General features: G+C 47.6%; 2 protein-coding genes across 4 annotated transcripts in view; both read right to left on the reverse strand.

Moving 5' to 3' along the window:
* LOC308355486 (caspase-14-like) overlaps window positions 1-5,243 on the reverse strand; it is a 31,007-nt gene extending 25,764 nt beyond the window's left edge. For both annotated transcript variants that reach the window (XM_080823722.1, XM_080823721.1), the window contains exons 1-3: window positions 4,689-5,243; window positions 3,192-3,244; window positions 1,777-1,926 (exon numbers count right to left, since the gene is read on the reverse strand). In XM_080823722.1, the coding sequence (XP_080679848.1) occupies window positions 1,777-1,926; window positions 3,192-3,244; window positions 4,689-5,040 (555 nt within the window). In that variant the 5' untranslated portion in view covers window positions 5,041-5,243. The remainder of the gene's footprint in view (window positions 1-1,776; window positions 1,927-3,191; window positions 3,245-4,688) is intronic.
* A 5,341-nt stretch (window positions 5,244-10,584) lies between these two features.
* On the reverse strand, window positions 10,585-21,123 carry SLC25A38 (solute carrier family 25 member 38). Of its 2 annotated transcripts, none has more exons than XM_080807126.1 (7): window positions 20,715-21,123; window positions 16,726-16,847; window positions 16,054-16,138; window positions 15,069-15,248; window positions 14,679-14,847; window positions 13,092-13,258; window positions 10,585-11,484 (listed from the first exon to the last, which is right to left on the reverse strand). In XM_080807126.1, the coding sequence occupies exons 1-7, from the start codon at window positions 20,781-20,783 to the stop codon at window positions 11,362-11,364; spliced, it is 915 nt and encodes a 304-aa protein (XP_080663252.1). In that variant the 5' UTR covers window positions 20,784-21,123; the 3' UTR covers window positions 10,585-11,361. The 2 variants fall into 2 exon arrangements, with proteins under 2 accessions (XP_080663252.1, XP_080663253.1); XM_080807127.1 differs by having other exon boundaries at window positions 20,730-21,109.
* Window positions 21,124-21,942: the final 819 nt, after the last annotated feature.

Consider the following 21,942-nt stretch of genomic DNA (forward strand, 5'->3'; position numbering starts at 1 on the left):
TTTAAACATTTTTTAAGTTGGGAAGGCATGGGATTTGATCAAGACACCAAAACCAAAAAGTCGCCAAGAAAGATTGACGAGTTTACTCACAAAAAAATTTTAAAAGACTTCTATACAACTTAAGACAACAACAAAAATCAAAAGACAAGTAACAGAGACAAGAGAAAAGTATTTGCACTACATTTTGTAAATGAATAAAGTCCAGGAAAATAACTCTAAAAGCAGGAAAAAGATGACCCAGTAGGAAAAAAGGCAAAGGAAATAGAACAATTTATAGAAGGAAAATAAGGGCCAAAAGATGTCTAACCAAATTAATAATCTGGAAAATGAAACTAAGAACAATGAAATACTTTTGCCAGTAAAACTGCTAATATTTACAAATAAACTAAACATTGCCAGGATGCAGGAAAAGCAGCCACTGGAGCCCCCTAAGAGAATAAACGAAAGGAACATTGGCAGTTATTTGTCATCTGATTCAAAACCATGCAATATGTAAGAGATTCTGGTACAATCCTTGGGGAAAGTGAAAGAGTCTATTTTTACCTCTGACATTGTAATAAAATCAAAGCTTACTGGGCAGTTGCTCTTCTGGGCATTTTGACACAGGAGCTCATTCATTATCACCACAGCCCTCCAAGACAAGTCACTCTCATCAACCCTGATTCCGGGAGAGGAGAGTAGTCAATTTCTGGCAGGGCTGCTGAAAACTACGGCACTATGGACATTTGGAGCCAGAAAATCCTTTGTTGAAGGGGCTCTTCCCCCACTAGAAGCCAGCAGTACCCTCCAGGTGAGACAACCAGAAATGTCTCTACACATGGCCAAATGAGGGGGACAAATCAGGCCCGCCCCATGAGAACCAGATTTAAGAGAACCAGGAGGACAGGATTCCCACTCAGGCAATCTATGTGGAATCCGAAGCCCCTGTTACGCTGTTCCTTGACATTCATTAGCAGGGACTCCTGGGATCTAGGAAGGGCTTTCCTATGTTACTACCCCTAAAAAAGGCTAGGTCTAGGTCAAGACTAAGCTAGGGTTCAAAAGTTCCCACCACGGCTCTTCCACATTATTTTTTCAGTATCATCTAGTTAGGTCACAATGCAATTCCTCCCAGGGCTATCAACTCCCTCTCTACACATCTTCCAGGTTCCAAGTGAATCCCGCAAGGACCCACAGTGCTGGAAGGCAAGAAACCAGCCTCCTGGTGACCTCTCAAAGGGGTTTCCTTGGACTTTCCTGCTCCCAAAGGCTCTGGAACTTGCCTACTCCAGACTCACTCCCTGTCCTTGGGCCTTCTTGCCCATCTTGCTTAGAGTGCCTCCTTGAGTCCCCTTCCCTCTTCAACTGCGTAGCCCTGGCCAAGACTGGAGCCCAAGAGGTCTCTGCTTGACTGGAAGTGGAGGCAGGGTATCACACACTTAAGATTACTAAAGCATCAGGAAGTTTATGAAGACATTCATGGGATTGCTCAGCAAGTCCTGGTTCTTGCCAGGAATTAAAGCCCAATATTTTTATTTTTTTTAAGATTTATTTATTTATTTGAGAGAGAGAACATGAGCAGAGGGAGGGGCAGTGAGAGAGGGACAGAAATCCTAAAGCAGACTCCCCCTGAGCATGCAGTCAGACGCAGGACCCTGAGTGGAAACCAAGAGTCAGATGCTTAACTGACTAAGCCACCCAGGTGCCCCTCCAAAACCCAATTTTAAAAAATAAAATAAAATAAAGGAAAATTATAAGATCCAAGTTATATTTTTTCATTTTTGTTTTTAATTTTACCATTTTGTTAGGATCGATGCACTGTGTATGCTCAAACCGGCACTGGCCAAGCCACTCCTCCATTAGACAGATGTCCCGGTGAGCCCCAGGTCTGTTCTTCTCCACACACATCATGAAAGCCTTCCGCTTGCCTCTCAAGTCATAACAGTCCTATTTTCCAAGAAAGCCAAAAATATTTAAACCAAATGAAACTAAGAAATCCAAACACATCACAGATATGAAATAATGAGTTTCTTTTAGGATCAATGGTGAGGTTTCCCAGTTCAGATCAGAGCTGCAACAGGGATTGTGTCTTATTAGTCATGGAAGGAGGGTGGGGGGAGGCGTGACTAGACTTATCCTTTTTTCAAATATCTTCCTTGCAGTAGGACTAATAGGCCAATCTCAATTTTAAATGCCTATGTATAGTTATCACTATCCGTTTAAGGAAACATGGCAGACAGAGGAGTAGAGTAAATGACCACACAGGGCTGTAGTCATCCAAATCCAGAATAGGGGCCATTCTACAGACAACCTGGTTTCTTTAATAAGTAAACAATAAGAAAAAAGGTTAAAGAAGGGAGAAGTATCCTAAGTTAAGAGCCTTAAGACACCAAAGCAATAGGCTGTAATAATTGTGTTGACTTTGTATGAGTCAGCATCCTAATTCAAACAACACATCTGAATTCTGGAACACTGGAAAGAAATTTAAAAAATAAATAAAAATTTAAAACAACAAAACAAAAAAAAACACCTGCAAAAGACAGGACCTAGTCAATGAAATCTGAATTCCAACCGCATCTTTGCACACACTAAGGAAGTTGTTTTTAGGTAGGATAATGGCACTGCAGTTGTTTTGAACAACCTCTTTCTCATACTAAAGATTTAGAGATTCATACTAAGGTATCTGTAGATGAACGTGATAGGTTATCTGGATTTGCTTTAAAATAATGGGCTGGGGACCAGGTAAAACAAGATTGGCTCTACATTACTAATTTGCTGAAGCAAGGTCATAAGTATATTGGGCTGGAGTTTGAGAGATTTGTCTTTCTATTCTACTTTAGTATTTGCTGAAAATTTACATAAAATAAGCAAACAAACCCTACAATCAGCAATTTAAATAGCCATCCATCCAAGGCCACACAGCCTGTTATCCTCGACCCTCCAGTGCCTCATTTTTCTTGATTTATAAAACAGAAATAACAGCAGTGCCTACTTTGTTTAGCTAATGCAGGCACAGCAGTTTTAAATGGCTCATGTTTATCTTTCACAACCATAACAGAAAGCAGTGAGATCTGACCACCTGAGACAACCATACAGATAGTTTCCTTTAACCAACAAGAGCAGCATAAAAAATATTCCAATGTCAGCTAAAGTGGCTAAGTCCCATCATTCCTAACCAGAGTGTAGTGCGGAGTAAGAGCAAAAATATTTACCAGTTCGCCATCCACACAATCATAGCTTCTCTTTAGAATCTTTCTTGGAATCTCTGAATGAATTTTCATGGAAAGAGAATAAAACAGAAAAAGGGCATTACTGCATTATTTTTTCCACATTTTTTCCCCTTTTCAATCAATCCACTGCCATTCCTGCTTACAGGAAGCTCTTCCCAGGGAATTCTGTTGTCTCTTAGGCTTTCAGGTCCAGCAGACTTCAACCTCATTTTAAAACAGGTTCCCTGGATTATGAACACACCCTCTTTCAAACTCATACAAGGCTAGAAACTTAAAAAAGACCTCCATCCCTTAGACCCAGTTAGGTGCAAAGGCAGAAAGACAGGCAAGCAATAAAAAGGACAAGGTGTAATTGCTTGACGTTACTGCACTTGTACTTCCTGAAGAGGAGAGCAAGACATAATAAAGGGAACTGTTTTTTTTTTTAATTTAACATAATCTCTTAGCATTTAATTCAAATATTTATTGGGTACATTCAAGAATGGACAGCCATAATCTTGTGTAGTCTGGATGATTCTGGGGGAAAAAAAAAACCCACTTTGCCAACAGTAAGAGAGACTCAAAGCCTTAAAGAGCTGAGAACACCTGAAGTGCTCGTGTGATGGGGCTGGTACAGGTGACGAAAAGCAGCGAGAGCCAAGCCTCCTCCGAGCGGGCAGGCTGCCTACACGCCACGGCGGTGTTCGGTGAGCCACTACCGTTGTGATCCGCTCATTACAAGTATAAACAACACCAGCAACGGTAACACACCTCAAAGCTCAGTCAGATCGTAAGCACGCTAACGGCAGTCACCCACCGTATATTTTAGTGTCGACTTCGATGGCTCCCATGTAAGTGCTGCTTTCTCTGTCTCACACGCACTTAAGTGTGCATATGTTTATTAAATCTGGAGAGGGGGAGCCCCTCCCTTAACCTGTTACATACTGCATTTCTTGACCATAAACCACATCTTCCTGGATTAATGGCAAACAGTCCCATGGTGTGCAAGAAAAGGAGCCCCCCGCCCCACACATCCCCTGGAGATGCGACAGGGGAATTCCAATACCGCGCTTCTAGCTGCGTCATTTAGGAACCTCCCACATCATCATCTCTTGAAGGTACATGTTAACAAAGCATCTCAGGCCTGCTGAGTCGATCTAATCTGAGTCCACCCCAAAATGTGCTGGTAGATCCTGATGGCTGCTCTTCGACGGGTCATTCGGGTTCCGCGCTCGGGAACCGCGACTCTTGGGGCTGCTTGCCCCCTCGCCCCCGCCCCCCGGCTCCCACTTCCCGCCGCGCGTCACTGGGTCCCAGGGCGCCCGCCCGCTCTTCGCTCTGCACCCCAGTCAAACCGGGCGCCCCGCCCCCGAGCCGAGGCCGGAACCCCCGGAGCAGCCGTGCCAAACCCCGCGCTTACGCGGACCGGGCCCCCCATCCCTAGTACCCCCGGCTCACCAGGCCCCGCCCGCAGCCCGGGTACCTGCCCCCCCAGCTCACCCCGGTCGTCGGCGGCCCCGGCGCCCTGCCAGCGGCGGAGCAGGTCGGCGCGGCGTAGCTGTTGCAGCACCTTGATGAGGACGCGCGACGCGGAGGCGGGCTCGCAGTAGTGCTGGACCAGGAGACCCGCCAGCCTTTCCTTGCTGTTGCCCGCCAGCTCCAGCCTCAAGGGGGTCACGCGCGGCTCCTCGTCCACAGACTTGAGGAAGATGCGGAAGTTGCTCAGCTCCTGCGGGGACAGCAGGTCCAGGGTCTCCTGCACGCGGCTCTGCAGGTCCACGGCCGCGGTGATCGGAGGCGCCCAGAGGCCGTTGGACTCCGAGCGCCGGCAGCTCTCCAGGCCTCTCTCCATCGCCACCCAAGGGTGCCGAAACGCCCGGACCGGAGGGACCCACCGCCGAGGTCAGCGCCCCGCAGACCGCGCACGCCTCCCGCTTCTCCGCTTTGTTTTGTAAAACGGAGGCGTTTCCGCGCGTTTCCGCAACAGCCAAGCGCGCTGGCCGCGGTGACCGGGACTCTCCCGCGGGGTTTCCTCTCCCGCCCCGCCCCGCTCTCGAGGCCCCGCCCCCGCCCCGCCAGCTCCGGGTTAACCCTTGGAGCTGGTTTAGGAAATGTCAGGTGGGCTCCTCGGTGGCTCTCTTCCACGGCTGCGCGTTAGGGTCACCTGGGTGACTTTAAAAATTACTCGTGCCCAGCCACAACCTAGCCTGATTACATTAGAATTTCCGGGTGGCAGACCCAGACATCAGCTGTTTTTAAAGCTCTTCAGTTGATTCCAATGTGCAGCCTCCTTTGAGAACCACTGGTCTTAGATCCAGAGTGTTTATCAGCTACTTAATCCACTGGCTCCCACTTGGAAGAACCACTGGGAAGACCTTGGACGCTAAAATAACACCTAGAGACTACTGCATTCAGCCAGCTTATTTTGGAGATGGAGTGGTGAAAAAATTGAGACTTGAGAATTTGAAGTCAGCAAGAAGTTGGAAATGCACAGTGCTCAGCCTGGGGGGCATGGAAGGGACACTGCTTTGGGGAGCAGATCTCAGCTTGGCAACTGCCCATTGCTGTCACTGCCATTAGGTTCTCTGATTTGATGAGGCCCTCAAGAACTCAAAATTACTTAACCCTGTGGGAGATCTGGTGAAGGAATCTCAGGACCTTGTCTGCATCCTAATTCCAGTTCACCAACTGTAATTAAAAAAAAAAAAGTTTTCCTTTCTTTTCAAGATTTAATTTTTTAAAAATATATGAGAGTGAGTCTGCCCACACAGGTTGGGGAAGGGGCAGGAGAGACTCTTCAGACTCCTGGCTGCGCGCAGGAGCCCATGGTGTTTTCATCTCACAGCCCTGAGATCATGACCTGAGCCCAAACCAAGGGTCAGAGGCTTAAGCAACTGAGCCACCTCTAAGATTTTATTTTTAAATAATCTCTATAATGTAGTTTTGGAATACTGGTGAGGTCCAGAGTCAAGGGCCAGGAAAGAATTCTTGAGATATCTTTGGTGCAAAAAGGTGATTTTATTAAAGCATGAGGATGGACTCAAGGGCACAAAGTACATAAAGTACTAGGGCTGCTGCTGCCCCAGGATTGTGAGCAGCAACTGATGACATACTTTGAGGCTGGGGGAGATCAAGCTCGGGGTAGTTCCAAAAGGATTTTCATATGCTAAAGAAGAATCACTGGAAACCTGAGACCTTGCTATTGTCAAACTAAGGTTGCTTTTCATCTAGCAAGGCATTAACATCAAGAGGTGGGAGCTTCCTGGAGGAACTTTATACTCTGCCTGCCTCGAGTACCTGTCAATGGGCTGCGGCTTATAAGGACATTTTTTTTAAATTTTTTATTTTTTTTATTTTACAGAGATCACAAGTAGGCAGTGGGTAGGAAGCAGGTTCCCTGCCGAGCCGAGAGTCCCATTCCGGGCTTGATCCCAGGACCTTGGGATCATGACCTGAGCCAAAGGCAGAGGCTTAACCCACTGAGCCTCCCAGGTGCCCCAAGGACACTTAATGTTATCTACAGTTCCTTCTGCCTTTGTATCCCCTTCATCTACACTGAATGTGGGGCTCCAACTCACAACCCTAAAGGGTTTGCTCCACAGATGGAGCCAGTGAGGCTCCCCTAAAAAAATCCATTTTGAGACATTTTGAAATGTGAATATGGGCTGGGTACTGGATGATATGCAACAGATTTGTTAACGTTTTCCAGGTGGGATAATAATGTAGTTATGTAAGAAAAATGTTCGTTATTTTTCAGAGATGAAATATGGAAGGGTAAAATGGTGTGATGTCTGGAATATGCTTTTTTTTTTTTTAAAGATTTTATTTATTTATTTGACAGAGATCACAAGTAGGCAGAGAGGCAGGCAGAGAGAGAGAAAGAGAAGCAGACTCCCTGCTAAGCAGAAAGCCAGATGCAGGGCTCGATCCCAGGGCTCGATCCCAGGGCTCGATCCCAGGGCTCGATCCCAGGGCTCGATCCCAGGGCTCGATCCCAGGGCCCTGGGACCATGACCTGAGCTGAAGGCAGAGGCTTTAACCCACTGAGCCACCCAGGCGCCCCTGGAATGTGCTTTTTTAAAGACTTGATAAAGGGGAGAGTAGGAAGACAAAGGGGAGCAAGATCCTGATAATCCTCTCGGTGATGGGAATAAAGGGCCAAGGTACCATTTGCTCTACTCTTTGTGACTGAAATATTTTGTAATATATTTCTGGAAACTGAATGTAACAAGAGCTTGAAAGCTTTGCTTCTGTCCTTTTCTGGCCCATGCCTTACCAGGCCTTATCTGTAGTGGTCAGATGAGGGTTTCCTTCCACAAAGCTCTGCTCTAAATAATTTGCTTTAAGTCTGAGGCAGCCAAGAACAAATCAGTTTGTTTTTTTTTTTTTTAACAATTTAGAACTTTTTTTTTTAAGAGTTTATTTATTTGACAGAGAGAGATCATAAGTAGGCAGAGAGAGATAGGGAAGCAGCTCACCGCTGAGCAGAGATCCCGATGCGGGGCCCAATTCCAGGACCCTGGGGCCACGACCCGAGCAGAAGGCAGATGCTTAACCCACTGAGGCACCCAGGTGCCCCAAGAACAAATCAGTTTTTAAAAGGCACTGGGCACTGTTTCCAGCCAGCTGAAACTCACAAACTTTAATAGCTGTGACAGACTACAGAAGAGGAAAAACAAATTCTTGGGGCCTGGGATATGGAGATATCCAGGGTCACTTGCCTTTGGAATCAGGGTTAAAAAGGGCAAATTACAGTTTTACTCCACGTGTAGAGGAAATGAAGCTGTTTCTCCAAATCTTTTTTTTTTTTTTTTTTGCCCCAAAAGAACATTCTAATTGAGGAGGGAACAGAAGGCAAGCTGAGGAAGCAGCAGAAGCTGACACCCCACAACTTCCCTCTCCCCCAGATGGGATTTACGTGACATTCCTCAGGCACTCTTGGCTACCCTAAAGCTGAGGAAAAGAAAAACAAAGTTAACTTATACCCTGTAAGACACAAGTCTCCCTCAGTTTACAAATGTCTTAACATTTTATAAGAACATAGCATTTCTATCAATAACTTATCTTCCAGAAGTAAATGTAGATAAAATTAAATGTCCTTATAACCTGCAGCCCATTGACAGATACTTGAAATAGGAAAAATGTAACATTCCACCAGAGAGCTCCCAGCTATCTCAGTGTTGATGCCAGGTTAGAAGGAAAAACGACCATGACAATGGCAAGGCTTCCAGTATGCTGTGAGTCTACTTTAATATATGAAAATCCTTTTGAGACCTCCCTTTTCCTTACCTCTCCCAACCCCATAGTATATAATCTGCCACCCCTTATATCCCAGGGCAGCAGCTCTTTCTGCCCACAGGTCCTGTCCCCGGTGCTTTAATAACCCCATTTTTCACCAAAGACATCTCAAGAATTCTTTCTCGGTCATCAGCTCAGGACCCTACCCCACTGAACCTTACCTGTATTCTAAAACCACATCGTAATGAGCATAATACGTGACCCTTGTGACTGAAATTCACCAGTCAAGTATAAGGTGAGCAAACTGGAGTGAATTCTATACCTCTGGGTCTCCTCTCTGCCCCAACCTGCCAAGGACCCAGTTCTTCGGAGGCAGCTACTACATCCATGGTGACTGGCCTTCCCTCCATTCCCGTCCCAGCACACATTTCCAGTCTTACCTGATCTCCTTTCCTTGGCACAGGGCCTCACGCACACAGATCATCAAGTCTCAGGGGGATTCTGTGCTTAGGATCCTATCTGTCCTCTCCCATACTGCTCTATTTTGATTAGGACACTTTAACCTAAACCCTAAAGTATAAACTTAAACTTACAATTAAACTTAGTATGTGTGCTCCCAAAGAGTATGCTCAGAGTCCTAACCCCCACCTTAGTGCCCAAGAATGTGACCTTATTTGGAAATAGGGTCTTTGTAGACTGTAGACGTAATCAGGTTGAAGACATTCTAGAGGAGGGTGGGCTGTAATCCAATTACTGATGTCCTTGAAATTTGGACACAGAGACAGGCACACAGGTGGCTTTGTGGAGACAGAGCCAGGTTGGAATGATGAGTGCCAAGAATCGCCAGCAACCACCAGAATCCTGGAGAGACCAGAGCTAACCTCCCCTTTAGCCTTCAGAGAACATACGTCCCTGCTGACACTTTGATTTCAGACTCATAGGCTCCAGAACAGAGAATACATTTCTGCTAGAAGCTACCCAATTTGTGGGAATTTGTTGTGGCAGCCCTAGGAGACTAATCCAGGGTGCCAGAAACATCTGCTCCTTTTACCCTTACCATTAGTATGCCCACTTTCCAGGAACAATTGCAACTATGTCTAAATAAGTAGAGAACCAGGCTTTCCATCTAGAACCACCTAGATCACAGCCCATATTCTTAACCAGGAGCCCCAAAGCCCCCTTCCTGCTGTTTGGATAATGTAATGGCTCTTTCCTAAGTTTGAAAGTTGACAGAAACACCTGGGAACACCTGAGTGTGGGTATAATAAACAAAACAATAACAAGTGTTGAGGAAGATGTGGGGAAACCCGAACCCTTCTGCACTGTGGGTGTGGGAATATAGAATGGTACGCAGTCTGGTCATTTCTCAAATGGTTCAACAGTTACCACATGATCTGGCAGTTCCACTCCTGGGGATGTATTTACACAAGAGAAATGAAAACATAGGTCCACACAAACACCAGCACGTGAATGTTCGAAGTGGCGTTATTCATAAGAGCCCCCGAGTGGAAACCATTCAAATAATCATCAACTGATGAATGGATAAATAAAATCTCATATGGGCACACAGTAATATCTGGCCATAAACAAAAAAAAGGACAGTGTTGAACATGCCACGTGGAGAAACCTCAGAAACATTATGCTAAGTGAAAGAAGCCAGATGCAAGAGGCTACAAATTGTATACTATATCAAGTGCGAAGTAAAGGCAGATTATAGACAGAAAGCAGATCGATGGTCGCTGAGTGTTGGGACTCAGAATGTGGATTAATTGTAAATCTGAGATCTTCTTGGGGGATTAATGTGCCCTAAAAGTGGTTCATAGTGATGGCTGCCTCACCCAGTAAGTTACTAAAAATCACTGAATGGCTTATTTGAAATGAGTGAATTGTACAATGTGTGAAATAAAGCTGTTTGAAAAAATGTTTAGGGGCACCTGGGTGGCTCAGTCATTAAGCGTCTGCCCTCAGCTCAGGTCATGATCCCAAGGTCCTGGGATGAGCCTCAACATCTTGCTCCCTGCTCAGCAGGCAGCATGCTTCTCCCTCTCCCACTCCCACTCCCCCTGCTTGTGCTCTCTCTCTCGCTGTGTCTCTGCCCGTCAAAAAAATAAATAAAATCTTTTAAAAAAAATAAATAAATATATAACAAAATAAAATAAATGTTTAGAGTTTAGGATTTATATGGGTCAAGAGCCAGCCACCTTAGACAACTGGGTTATTTTAGAACACAGGAAGGACACTATTTAGGTTTTCCAAACAATTTCCAATGATAAAGTGCTTCACTTTATTTATGCGAACATTAGCTGCAGAAAAATGCCAGAACAATTTAGAATTGAAACAGTGCAGAGGCCAAAACCAAAATTCATTATTTGGACCCTTCAGGCTAAGAAGCCACTCTCCCCACTTCTTCAGAGCCTCTGAGAAGGTGATTAGTGACCAATTAAGTAATGACATCTTTTCTTCCTCATCCCACCAGCATTTCAGACACGGACGAAAGCCTGATGACAAGAACCCCTCTCTCCACAGACCAGGCTGCCCCCCTGCTGGAGCTCTTCACAGCCACAGCTCCTCTGGCTGTGCGATGCCTTGCCCAAGAACAGATCCAAACAGGCAGCCTGGTGTAGGTTGGGTGGCCGAAGCAGAGCCACCTGACAGAGCTCTTTCCAGAAAGGCCTTTTCGAGTAACCTGGCAGGAGGGGCAAGCCCTTCTCTGAAGTCCCCGCTGTGCTGTAGGCGTCAGTAACTCCTCTTCTGGGATATTCTGAAGGCTTGAGTCAGGCCCACCTATTCTCTACTGAAACTGGGTAACAGAAGGGGACACATCTGCCTGGCTTTCCAGATCAGACTTCATCTTACTCCAAGACAGTGAGACGAAGCAGCCCCCGGTAAGAGCCAGGGAGGGCAGCATAGCCCGTCTTTACCCAGTCCCTCTCCGTCAGGACTTCAGGCCCATCTTGGCCATCATCTCCTCATACACGGTCCACGCCATCGCTGCCATCAGAGCTCTGCGGAGGGCCCTCGGGACGCCGCCTTGGAAGAAGCCACGGAGCCCATAATCCTACGAGGAAAACGAACATCAGCATTCCGGAAGCAGAGCAGCAACATGAGGAACACACCTAGTGTGAGACTGAGGGTCTCCCCATTGGTGAGCCTCAGTTTTAGGATTTTCATCGATAATGCCAAAACTATGAATAATAGATCCAAGGAGATGATGAACTAACAACAAAAATTTTTTTCTTGCATAATTTTTTGCTAAACTTTCTCTTTTTAGGCTTGCTTTATGCAGGAGAATTTATTTCTCAGCTGCAAATCTTTCTACAGGGTGGCTGTATACGGCTGGATAGCTTGTGCAGCTCCCATACGCACCAAGCCCCAACTAGCAAGCGAGATCCAGGCCACGGTCTGCATGCCAAGCCCTTGGGCCTGGCTTCAGGCTAGAGAAAAACATGTCTTTTTGGCAATCTGTCTGTCTGGAGGGAGCATCTTTGCATAACTCACTGTATACCCTTGACGTTCCTACATAAGTATTAAAGATGAAACACCTCTTCCTCATAATCTGGACTGATTCATTCCTATCATTATCATTCCTGCCATTTCATACATACTGAAGAATATTATTCTCAAAGTTTAGGCTCTTAGGTATAGAGAATAAGAGAGCCGGCAACCCAAGCAGGGTGAGGAATATGATCGGATTCACAAATATTTGTCTGCATCTAGGGCGAGACAGATACAGGATGCCTATGCTCGCATTGTTTCCTCTGCTACACAGAAAAACTGAGACATACAGAAAAACATAAAAACTTAACTTGAACAAGAATATCTGGTGTGTGATAACAGTACATGCTCCCAAAAGACCAACTCTGTGGCTTTTAAATGGTGCTTCAGTAAGTGTACTTTATGTCTACTGTATTTTTTATCTTCAACAATACCTTTTCTCCATTTGTGTTAGAGCAAATTTCTAGAGACCAAATGATGTGCTTGTCATTTCTTTCTTTCTTTGTTTGATTTTTTTTTAAGATTATATTTATTTATTTGACAGAGAGAGACTCAGTGAGAGAGGGAACACAAGCATGGGGAGTGGGAGAGGGAGAAGCAGGCTTCCCGCCAAGCAAGGAGCCCCATGCAGGGCTCAATCCCAGGACCCTGGGATCATGACCTGAGCTCAAGGCAGACACCCCATGACTGAGCCACCCAGGCATCCCCGTCATGTTTTTCTGACTTGAGTTCCCTCCTAGGTCCTTGATCATCAGGGACCGAAGCCTTCCCAGATTCCCTGACCAGGTGGGCAGGGGTGGAGTCCAGCAATCTTCCAACTTTAACTAGTATCACAGGTTGTCCTAAGGTGGTCAGTTTCCCCCACCCACCACCAAACCCCCCCCTCCAAAAACAAAACAAAAAACAACCCACAGTCAACCCTAGGTTTTTAGCAGTGATTCTCAATCTTGGCAACACTCCAGAATTGCTGGGGAACTTAGCTACTGATCCCGGCTTCACCCACCTTCAGAGATTCAGATGGAAGCAGCCCAGGTTGTGACCTGGGGGTGGGGACTTTTTAAAGCACCCCAGCTGATTTTTATATGTAAAGGACACCAGCGTCCATTCTAGAGAGAGAGAGAGAGCAAGCCTTAACTACAGTAAGAAGCAATATTTACTCTGTAGCCTTACTTTAAAAATGAGTGTCACTGCTTGGCCAATCCACCGAAATTTCACTGGGGAGAGCTGCATGTGGGTTTTGATAACATCCGCAGGCTGAGTCACCAGGGAGGCCAGAATGCCAGCAAAGATCCCACAGCTGAAATTTACAGCAGGAATAAGGACTGCATCCAACTGGTCTGAAATAGGGCAAAAGCAACATTTAGTTACAAATGACTCTCACATAAATATCAATACCAAGTTGCCCACGAATTCTTCCGTAAATTCAGAAGGGTCTAGATTCAAAAGTGGGTTAAGAAGTAAACATTTAAAGATATAACTAAATGTAGATGGGAGTCATGGAATTCAAATTTGCCTTTTTTTACAACCATCACCATCATAATTGATTTGGGCAAGAATCACAGACTGAGGCTCAAACATTGGGGTGAAAGGAACAGAATGTTTTATGTAGATTTATGCAGATTCAAAGTATCCCCGCCGCTAGAGCGCCCACAGATGCTTGCAAATTACAAAAGAAAAAATGAGTTTTCAGTGGAGCTGCCATCTTGGCCTAGAGATAAAAGAGTCGGTTGTATGAGAATATCTTTGTTCTTAGGAAACACACATGGAGGTATTTAAGGGTAAAGGGGCATCACTCCTGCAACCTTAATCTTAACTTTTGCTCAATCTCAACCTCTGCAATTGTAAATGGATTGCAAAAAACAATTATACATAAAGAGAAGTAAAAAATGTACACCAAGCTCCCTTATTGCCCTAACTTTCCGAGCCACATAAGGCTGTGACCCGCAGTGTCACGCCTCCTTGTGCCTACAGCAGAGCAGCGAACTCCTAAAGCACCCCAACTCGACTGATTACCATTGTCATGATGGGGGCATGCCGGTTTTCCCACTTTACACGACCTGGGTTGCACTTCCTTGCTCAAGTTCTCTGGAGACACCGTATGGAATGCAGGTTCATTCCACAGGACGTGCTTCTATCAGAAGCTGGCCGTGCTTGGGTGGATGCTCACAGCATACCAAATGTACCCGTTGTGACCAACAAGAGCTTCCTAGCAGTGTGGGTCTGCCAGAATGCCTGAGGTCGGGCACCTTGCTCTCCACCAGAGGGCTCAAAACCACTTTACCTGGGAACACGGCAAGGGGGGGCGTTAACCCCATTAACCTCACCAAACTTTTCTGATAAGAATCAGATCACATGCTTCTTGAGAAATACAGACTCCCAGGTCTTACCCCAAAGTTCCTGATGTAGGAGGCCCTCATGCAGGGCCTAGCAATTTAAAGATCAGGCAAATCTGCCAGGTATCACTGCAGGATTTCTGTAAAACATGCTTTATTCCTCCCCCACCCCACTCAAGAATGACAGTACTACCAGTACTCTGCCATAATAGACCATAAATTCAAACGGGTGGGGGGCCAAGTCTGTCATGACCACCACTGGGTCCTAGCACCTGGCCCCATGCTTGACGTGAGGCAGACATGGCTCCGTTCCTAAAACTCTGCTAAGAACAATAAACAGTGTCCTATCGCAGAGAAAGCTGCGAGGATATGAGGTCTCAGAGATAGCTCTCCCCTCTACCACCACACCTTCCTTCGTCCATACCATGGGTCATGATGTTTTTGGTCTGGTTGTAGAACATCAGGTAGATTCCAGAAAAGGGTGCGTCACGAAGGAGTGTTGCCGTCAGGCCGCTGAAGAGTCCCCGGTGCCCCTCAGTGCGATAGATGCTCCTCAGGGCTGCATAGATGCTCTCATAGCTGTACTTCCCACTCTGCAAGGAAGCACAGGACCAGTGGCTGGCGCAGCGGCCCTGGGTTTGAGCAACGAACCCACCTGACTTCGGGGTACGTGGCAACACCAGGCACCACGGGCCCTGGTTCCCACGCGGCCTCAATTTTAGATTCCAAATCTGGAGCTGACATCAGTGACTACTTGATGAAAGCCCAATGCCTCTGTTTATCCACCCCAAAGGCTGAAAGCAGTCGGACTCACCTCGTAACGTGTCTTTACCACCGTGATGGGTGACATGCAGAGCCCTGCAACCGAGCGAGAGCCCACTCCCAGGATGACCGACTCCAGGGCCGTGGGGGGATGGCCTCGCAGGAAGTACTGCTTCAGGGAGTAGAGAGTGCCAAAGTAGATGCCAATGCCAGGGACACACCTCACAATGGACTGTGCAACAGGGCAGAGGGAGGAAAGCAAGCCCAGATGGACACTGTAAGATACTGTCTTAGCTGGGTTTCCCAAAAGACAGAGGTTTGCATGCAAGTAGTGGATTGAAGGTATGCAGGGAACAGCAGTAAGAGAATGCAGAAGTGAGGAGAGAAGGAAGCCAATGAAGGGCAGGCTGCCTGATGCATTACTGCCCTGGTAAACGTAATCCCTTTGGGGGGAACTCTGGGAATTGGTGTAGGCACCTCAGAGTTCGCCCTCCAGTTGAGGAGGGTGAGTGAGGTTTTTAAACATCAACTATCACTTCCACTGGGCTGGGGTGGGCATTTGTGCCCTGGCACTCCCAGCAAATTCACCTGCAGGTAAAGAAACGCAGGTGTGGCCTGCTTGTACCGAAGGGCAAGGACAAGGGTATGCTGGCCGCTGAGGGCACTCACTGCATCTACTCTAGACCTGCTACTGCTCCAACGAGCTGCATCTCGGGCATAAAGATGTTTCCCTGAGAGGGTATGGGCTATTATGAGTGCTGTGAAATGTGTAAACCTGGCGATTCACAGACCTGTACCCCTGGGGATAAAAATACATTATATGTTTATTAAAATAAAAAAATTTAAAAAAAAAAAAGATGTTTCCCCGAGCCCTCCGATAGGAGTGAGCGGCATCATGTGACAGGGAGAAGACCACACAAGTCCTCCCACTGCTTCTGGCGCTCACCTATCCTGCCAAGAGGGAATATGGAAGGTGCATGACAAAGAGATAGCTATGACAGCAGAGGATGCAACAGAAGACCCAAAAGGCAGCTTACAGGGGACATCCCTTTCCAAAGGCCCAGAATACTCTCCGTGCGAACCACCTTCAAGAGCAGAGCCAGCATCCCAACACGACCAGATCTAAAGGCAGACAAAATGGAGGCAGGGAAGAAAAAAATAAATCACTTAGACCTCGTCCTCATAAAAGAACTTCCCATCCAAAGACTTCTTGGTATGACTTCTTCCCTAAGAGCACTCAAGAATCTCTACAACACATCTTGGAATAACTCTGAGTTCCCATATGTTCATGATTTGGCACATACGTGTTTATCTGTTGATTCACACCGCAAGCAACGGGATGACCTCCCATGTTACATGCATTTGGTATACTTCCCACAATGCTGAGCCCAATGTCAGGCACAGAAGAGACACTTAATGCATACATTTCCAGAAAACCACCCACGCTACTCGTACCAGACAGCACAGTTACAACATTACAGGCGAGCACAATAAAATGCAAATGTCACCAAGGCAGATCCCAGGATGGTGCCCCCAGGGAAGGACCCCATTTCATTAACAAATGTCAAATCAAAGTTGGGCATGGCCCATGTTTCTCCTGAAGCATCCAACACAAGTTGACTTAACAGTTGAGATGTTCCTGTGTCTGAGAGGAGTTGTTGGAACCATTCCTCAGAGAAATGGTGAGGGGGGCACGCAGCAGGCCTTACCCATGGTCTGAGGGCTGGAGAGTCTGCAGGCGCGTTTTGAGGAGATCCAGGGGTTGGAAAAGGAGGGTGGAGCAGGTCCCACTGATGGAGCCACACAGGAAAGCCTTGATCACCGGATGTAACTTCAGGGCAAGAGAACACTGAGTCAGCAACTTTGCGGCCGCCAAGTTTTCTCAGCTTTCTCCACACTGGGACCATTTTTTTCCTCTATGTGGGTGGCTTAGAAAACCACCTGCTGGTGCCCTGTATTATCTTCCCACTTCAGAGAATGTTAAAGTGAACCTGGGAATTAACAGCGCTGGAATGCCATGGAGAACATAATACCCGGCTAGAGGGGATCTCTCTGGCCTCAGTACTAAGAATGAGCAATCCAGCTCGGTCTACCTGTGAATTAGGCTGCCAACCACACCTCCCTCTCTGTCCTGAGGGTAAAAGTTTTTGGCCATCTCTTATCTTCACAGAAGCAAAATCAACTGAACCTAGTGTGTGAACTGTTGGCTGCCAAGCTCTCTTGGTTATAGGACCTGTAGATATTTACAGGAGGGAGACATGGGAAGTGAAACCATAAGCTCAGTTTCAATGTAAAATAAGGACCACTTCCTGTAAAACCTACGAACTTCCTTAATTTAAAAGCTTTCCCTTTCTCTTCTACCCACACATCTCACTGGGACCTAAGCAGATTGCAGATGTGTGGTAGACCAGCAGCCACCCCCTACCCCTGGGTCTGCTGGCTCTCCCTTAAACCAGGACAGTCGCCTGGACAGGAAGGACACCCTGGCTAATCTAGAGGCACCACCCAGAAGGGCAAAGCCTAAATGTACCTCCTTGAACCCACTAGGCTAGAGGCCTCATGGCTAGCCTCAGAAACACTCGATCATGAATGGTTGTGAAAAGCCACATTTAAAAATCCAACCAGGAAATGAAAGCACTCTTCTCCAAACAAGAGACTTGGCAAATGTCATCCAAGAAGATCTTCTCTCCCCATTAAATGGCACTTGCACTATTATTCTTGAATGCACAGACAACTGTTGTCCTAAGACCCTGAAAATGAAGTTGCCAGTTATACCCATACAGCCACCAACCCAGAGCTAAAATGTTTGTAACTTGTGGTTTTTTTGTTTCACAGGAAAGAGAGATCACTCCACATTTCTACCAAATGAGCAAGTTTCAAATTAGAACTGGAACCACTTGAAAGACTAAAAAAATTCACATAATAAAAACTGGAGGTCATAACTCTGTTCAAATGGCTTATAAAGTATCTAGGGGAGACGAAAGTGATAACACAACACATACAACCAAGCAAAATGTATCTACCTTGCCAGTCTGTCAGCATGCCATTCCCAGTCCCCCAAGGGGGGAGGGGGAGTGGGGATATGCTAAGCCATACTCCTGGAGTCTGTGCTTCTTGGTCTCATCCTTCCACTGGCATCTTCTGGCAGCAAGCTTCAAAGCCCCTGTCTTTCCAGTCTGATGCCACATCACCTTCACTCCTTCTGGGCTAGTCACCCCTCAGCCACCACCACTTGCCATCCAGCTAAAGCTGCCCGTTCTGCTTACTAAGGACCTGCCCATCCCAGGACCCCTTTCCTGCCCTAGGCCTTCTCTTACTTGGCTGGTCCGGTGCATTTCAAACAGCTGGCCACCTCTTGGTTTTGGGCTCCTTTTGAGTCTGCTCCTTTCCCTTAGCCTCAGATGTTTTTCTTCTTATCTCCCCCAGCCACAGCTCCTCAGGGCCACCTCACCCACACTGCAGGGCACCACACTGCACCACACCCACAGCCAGTTCAGCCCAGCACCCCCTTCCCTGAGAGGCCCCCAGAAAGCTCCCACTCACACTCCAAAATGGAAACCTGGTCAATAATTCACACTCCTGCTGCTACCCCACTCAACAAGATATTCCAGTAGCAAGTTTGGGAAACACATAAGACTCCTCACTGTACCTACTGCTTCATGACCCAGTCGTACCAATGACCCCTCAGTGCTGCCAGAGTCGGCCCACACCCATCTGTTCCAGTAGCCTCCTTGGCAGCCTCCAGCCTCGACCGTACTAATCCACCTTCCTGAGCTCCCGGAACAGCACTGGGTAAGGCATCTATGTACACCACCTCAAGATCTCACAGCACTCTTAAAATGTGTCCTGCGTCCCAGGGTTTGAGGCCATTGGCCAGACTTACAACAGGGTAATCTCCCCAGGCTCCCTTCAGACCTTTGCTCCTACTCCGGTAAAGTTGTGGACATGACCTGTAGTTACAGCTTCTGTGCAGTCCTCTGTGCTGCTTCCCCAACACTCTCACAGATATTGCAGGGAATTTGTTTTAAGGCTATGGTCCTTCACACACATGCTCCAACACATTCACCCTCCCTCATTGCAGGAATTATTTGATGTCTTTATTTTCACAGTGCAATGCTTGGACATATTATTAGTTTAATAAATATTTGTTGAATAAATGCCTAGAGCCTGTAACTTTTGTAATTTTGTAATTTTCCTGGTCGATGAGCACAGAGTAGATGCTAAATAAATACCAGCTGGACAGACTAACCTCTACTACTTAAAAAAGGAAAGAAAGGAAGAAAGAAAGAAAAGAAAACCCGACACACAGCAGGTAATATCGTTAAAACAACAACAACAACAACAGAATTTACACTTTTCATTTTGAAGTTTTAAGATGTTGTCACAGGGAACATCCTTTGTAGGCATGTTTGATTTTTTTTCTAAATAGCCCGAAGTTAGACGAGTAACAATTTGTTTTGAGGGAGGAGGGCAAAAACAACCGAATAATACACAGTATACAAAAGCAGTAAATAGTACTGAAATAGTTAGCAATTTCCACAAGCAATTTTTTTTTTTTAAAGATTTGTTTAACAGAGAGAGACACAGCAAGAGAGGGAACACAAGCAGGGGCAGCGGGAGCGGGAGGAGCAGGCTTCCCTCTGAGCAGAGAGACCGATGTGAGCCTGGATCCCCGGACCCTGGGATCATGACCTGAGCCAAAGGCAGACGCTTAACGACTGAGCCACCCAGGGGCCCCTCCATAAACAATTCTTAATTTCCTTGAGAAAACTAAATCCAATCAAGTCTCCAGGCCAGAGCTGGGGGACCCAGAAAGAGAAATAGGTAAGTACGCTTTCAAAGATGGAAAGCAGAGCCGCAGCCGCTGCCTTTTTGAAGGATTAAAAAAACCACCCCGATCCATCGCGCCGCCCATGCTGGCGCGGGGGACCTCGGAGAGAACGTGAGTGGCGGCGCTCCGCGGCGCTTGGCGGCGCTCGGGGATCTACGTCTTGCGTTCGCCGCCTCCACCCACCGGCAGCCGCTCAGCCAGACCGCCCTCCGGGACCCGCCTGCCCAGCCCCGCCTCCGCCTCCACCAATGGAGACCCGGCGGCACGACCGTCGCAGCCAATCCGGACTCGGGGGCGTGGCCTCGGGCCCTACTGGCTCCCCCTCCCCCCCCCATTCCTCGCAGGCTAGAAGGTGGAGACCTAGAAGCAGTCCTCTCTCCCCGCCCGGGGGGCCCAGTGCGGTCCTGACTCACCTCCCTCGGGCACCCACCTCTTCTCCGGTCTGGGGCTACTACCGGGCCTTGCGGTGGTCCAGATACCTGCCCGAGCGTCCTTCCACCTCTGTCGCTCTAGGCATCCAACTTAAAGCAACGTCCGGTGGCGCTCGCACGGGGCTTGTGGTCGCACTGGCACACTCCCCGACACTCCCAAGGCCCGAGCAATTCCGCCACCCCACCCGGACGCCAAAGCAGCAGACAGACCGTCGCCTGTCTGTCCAAGGGGGCTGCAACTCCTCTCCTCCCTCGCCCTTCTCTTTTCAATCCCCTTGACCAATCCATTCCTCTCCCGCCACGTCCCCAACCTGTTCGGCGCACACCCAGGGAGCGGAAAAGGCTCCCAGAGAGCCGCTGAGCCTTGGCTACCTCCCGAATTTCCCTCCACGAGCCGGCGGTTTCGGAACCCCTGTGTCCCTTCCCCGCAGTTTACCATAAGCGTCTCCACCTTGTCTCCAACATCCTGAGGCTGCAGCAGTGCCGGCCGTGACTTCTGAAACATTGGAGAGGAGGCCGGGCTCTGGGTGCGTTAGTGGGAGCTCGGGCCCAGCGCTGGCGATCTCGCGGGAGAAGGCGACGCGGCAGCAGTGGCCCGGCGGCGCGCTCGCAGGCGGGGGCTCTGCAGTCCGCGCCGTCGGACGCCGGGTCTGCGCGCCCACCGCCCCTGCGTGGCTCCGCGTGGCCCACCGGGACCTGCTCACAGCCCTTCACTCGCCCTGCAGACCCCGCCGCTCTGCTGTCCCGCCCATCCTGCCCGGCTGCACGCTTTTGGACCCCAGATCATGTAGGGTGTATCCGGAGGTGGAGAAACCCGGAGGAACTGCGCGCAACCTTGGGATTTCGCTTCCGGGGTTGGGCGCTCCTCTCGAGCCGGTGAGGGTGTTCTCTGTAGTGCCACCTGGTGAACATGTCCAGAATTGCAGGGCCCGCTGTTGCCCCGCTCCTGGAGCTTGGAGGCCTGCCTCAGGCTGCAAGGTCTGGTGCAAGGTGTGAACGTGTCTGCAATCCAGACGTGCTCTGCGGGGTACGTAGCCCGTAGCCATCCGTGCCTTTTGAACTTCAAATGTGGCTCATATGCTTGACGTCCAGAAATTTAAATTGTATTTAGTTTTAGTTAATTTGTATGAAAAATTGAAGCAGTGTGGAATATTTTTCTGTTTAACAACTTTATTAACAGACCCACATTTCCCTTTGAGCACTTAAAATTTAGCTTAGGAATTGGCATGTGCTCTTAAGTTATCCATACAACGCATTTCTTTTTTGTTCCTCTCTTTTTTTTTTTTTTTTTAAGAGAGAGAGCGCGCGTACAAGTGCAGGGAGGGGGGATGGCAGTGGTGCAGAGGAAGAGGGGGAGAGGGAACCTTCAGCGGGTATTCTGGGCTCTATCTCACCACGGGAGATTATGACCTCAGTGGACATCGAGAATCCCAGGCTTATCCAACTGAGCCACCCAGGTGCCCCCATACACCGCATTTCTAAGACTTACAGCAATATAGTAAAATAACTTATTAATAATTGTTATTACAAGTTGAAATGATGTTTTAGATATTTTGGGTGGAATATATTATTAAAATTAATTTCAAAAAAATTAATTAATTTTTTAAAGATTTTATTTATTTGAGAAAGAGAGAGAACAGAGAGAGAGTGAGAGGGAGAAGCAA

Source organism: Martes martes (genome assembly GCF_963455335.1).
Source record: "Martes martes genome assembly, chromosome: 1".
Taxonomy (NCBI): Eukaryota; Metazoa; Chordata; class Mammalia; order Carnivora; family Mustelidae; genus Martes; species Martes martes.

Coding starts and splice junctions, on each gene's coding strand:
- SLC25A38 (XM_080807126.1), bottom strand. CDS start 20,783: ATGTTTCAGAAGTCACGGCCGGCACTGCTGCAGCCTCAGGATGTTGGA. Junction 16,848..20,714: donor ACAAGGTGGAGACGCTTATG/GTAAACTGCGGG, acceptor CTTGCCCTGAAG/TTACATCCGGTGATCAAGGC. Junction 15,249..16,053: donor TTTGGAAAGGGATGTCCCCT/GTAAGCTGCCTT, acceptor CCTGTTGCACAG/TCCATTGTGAGGTGTGTCCC.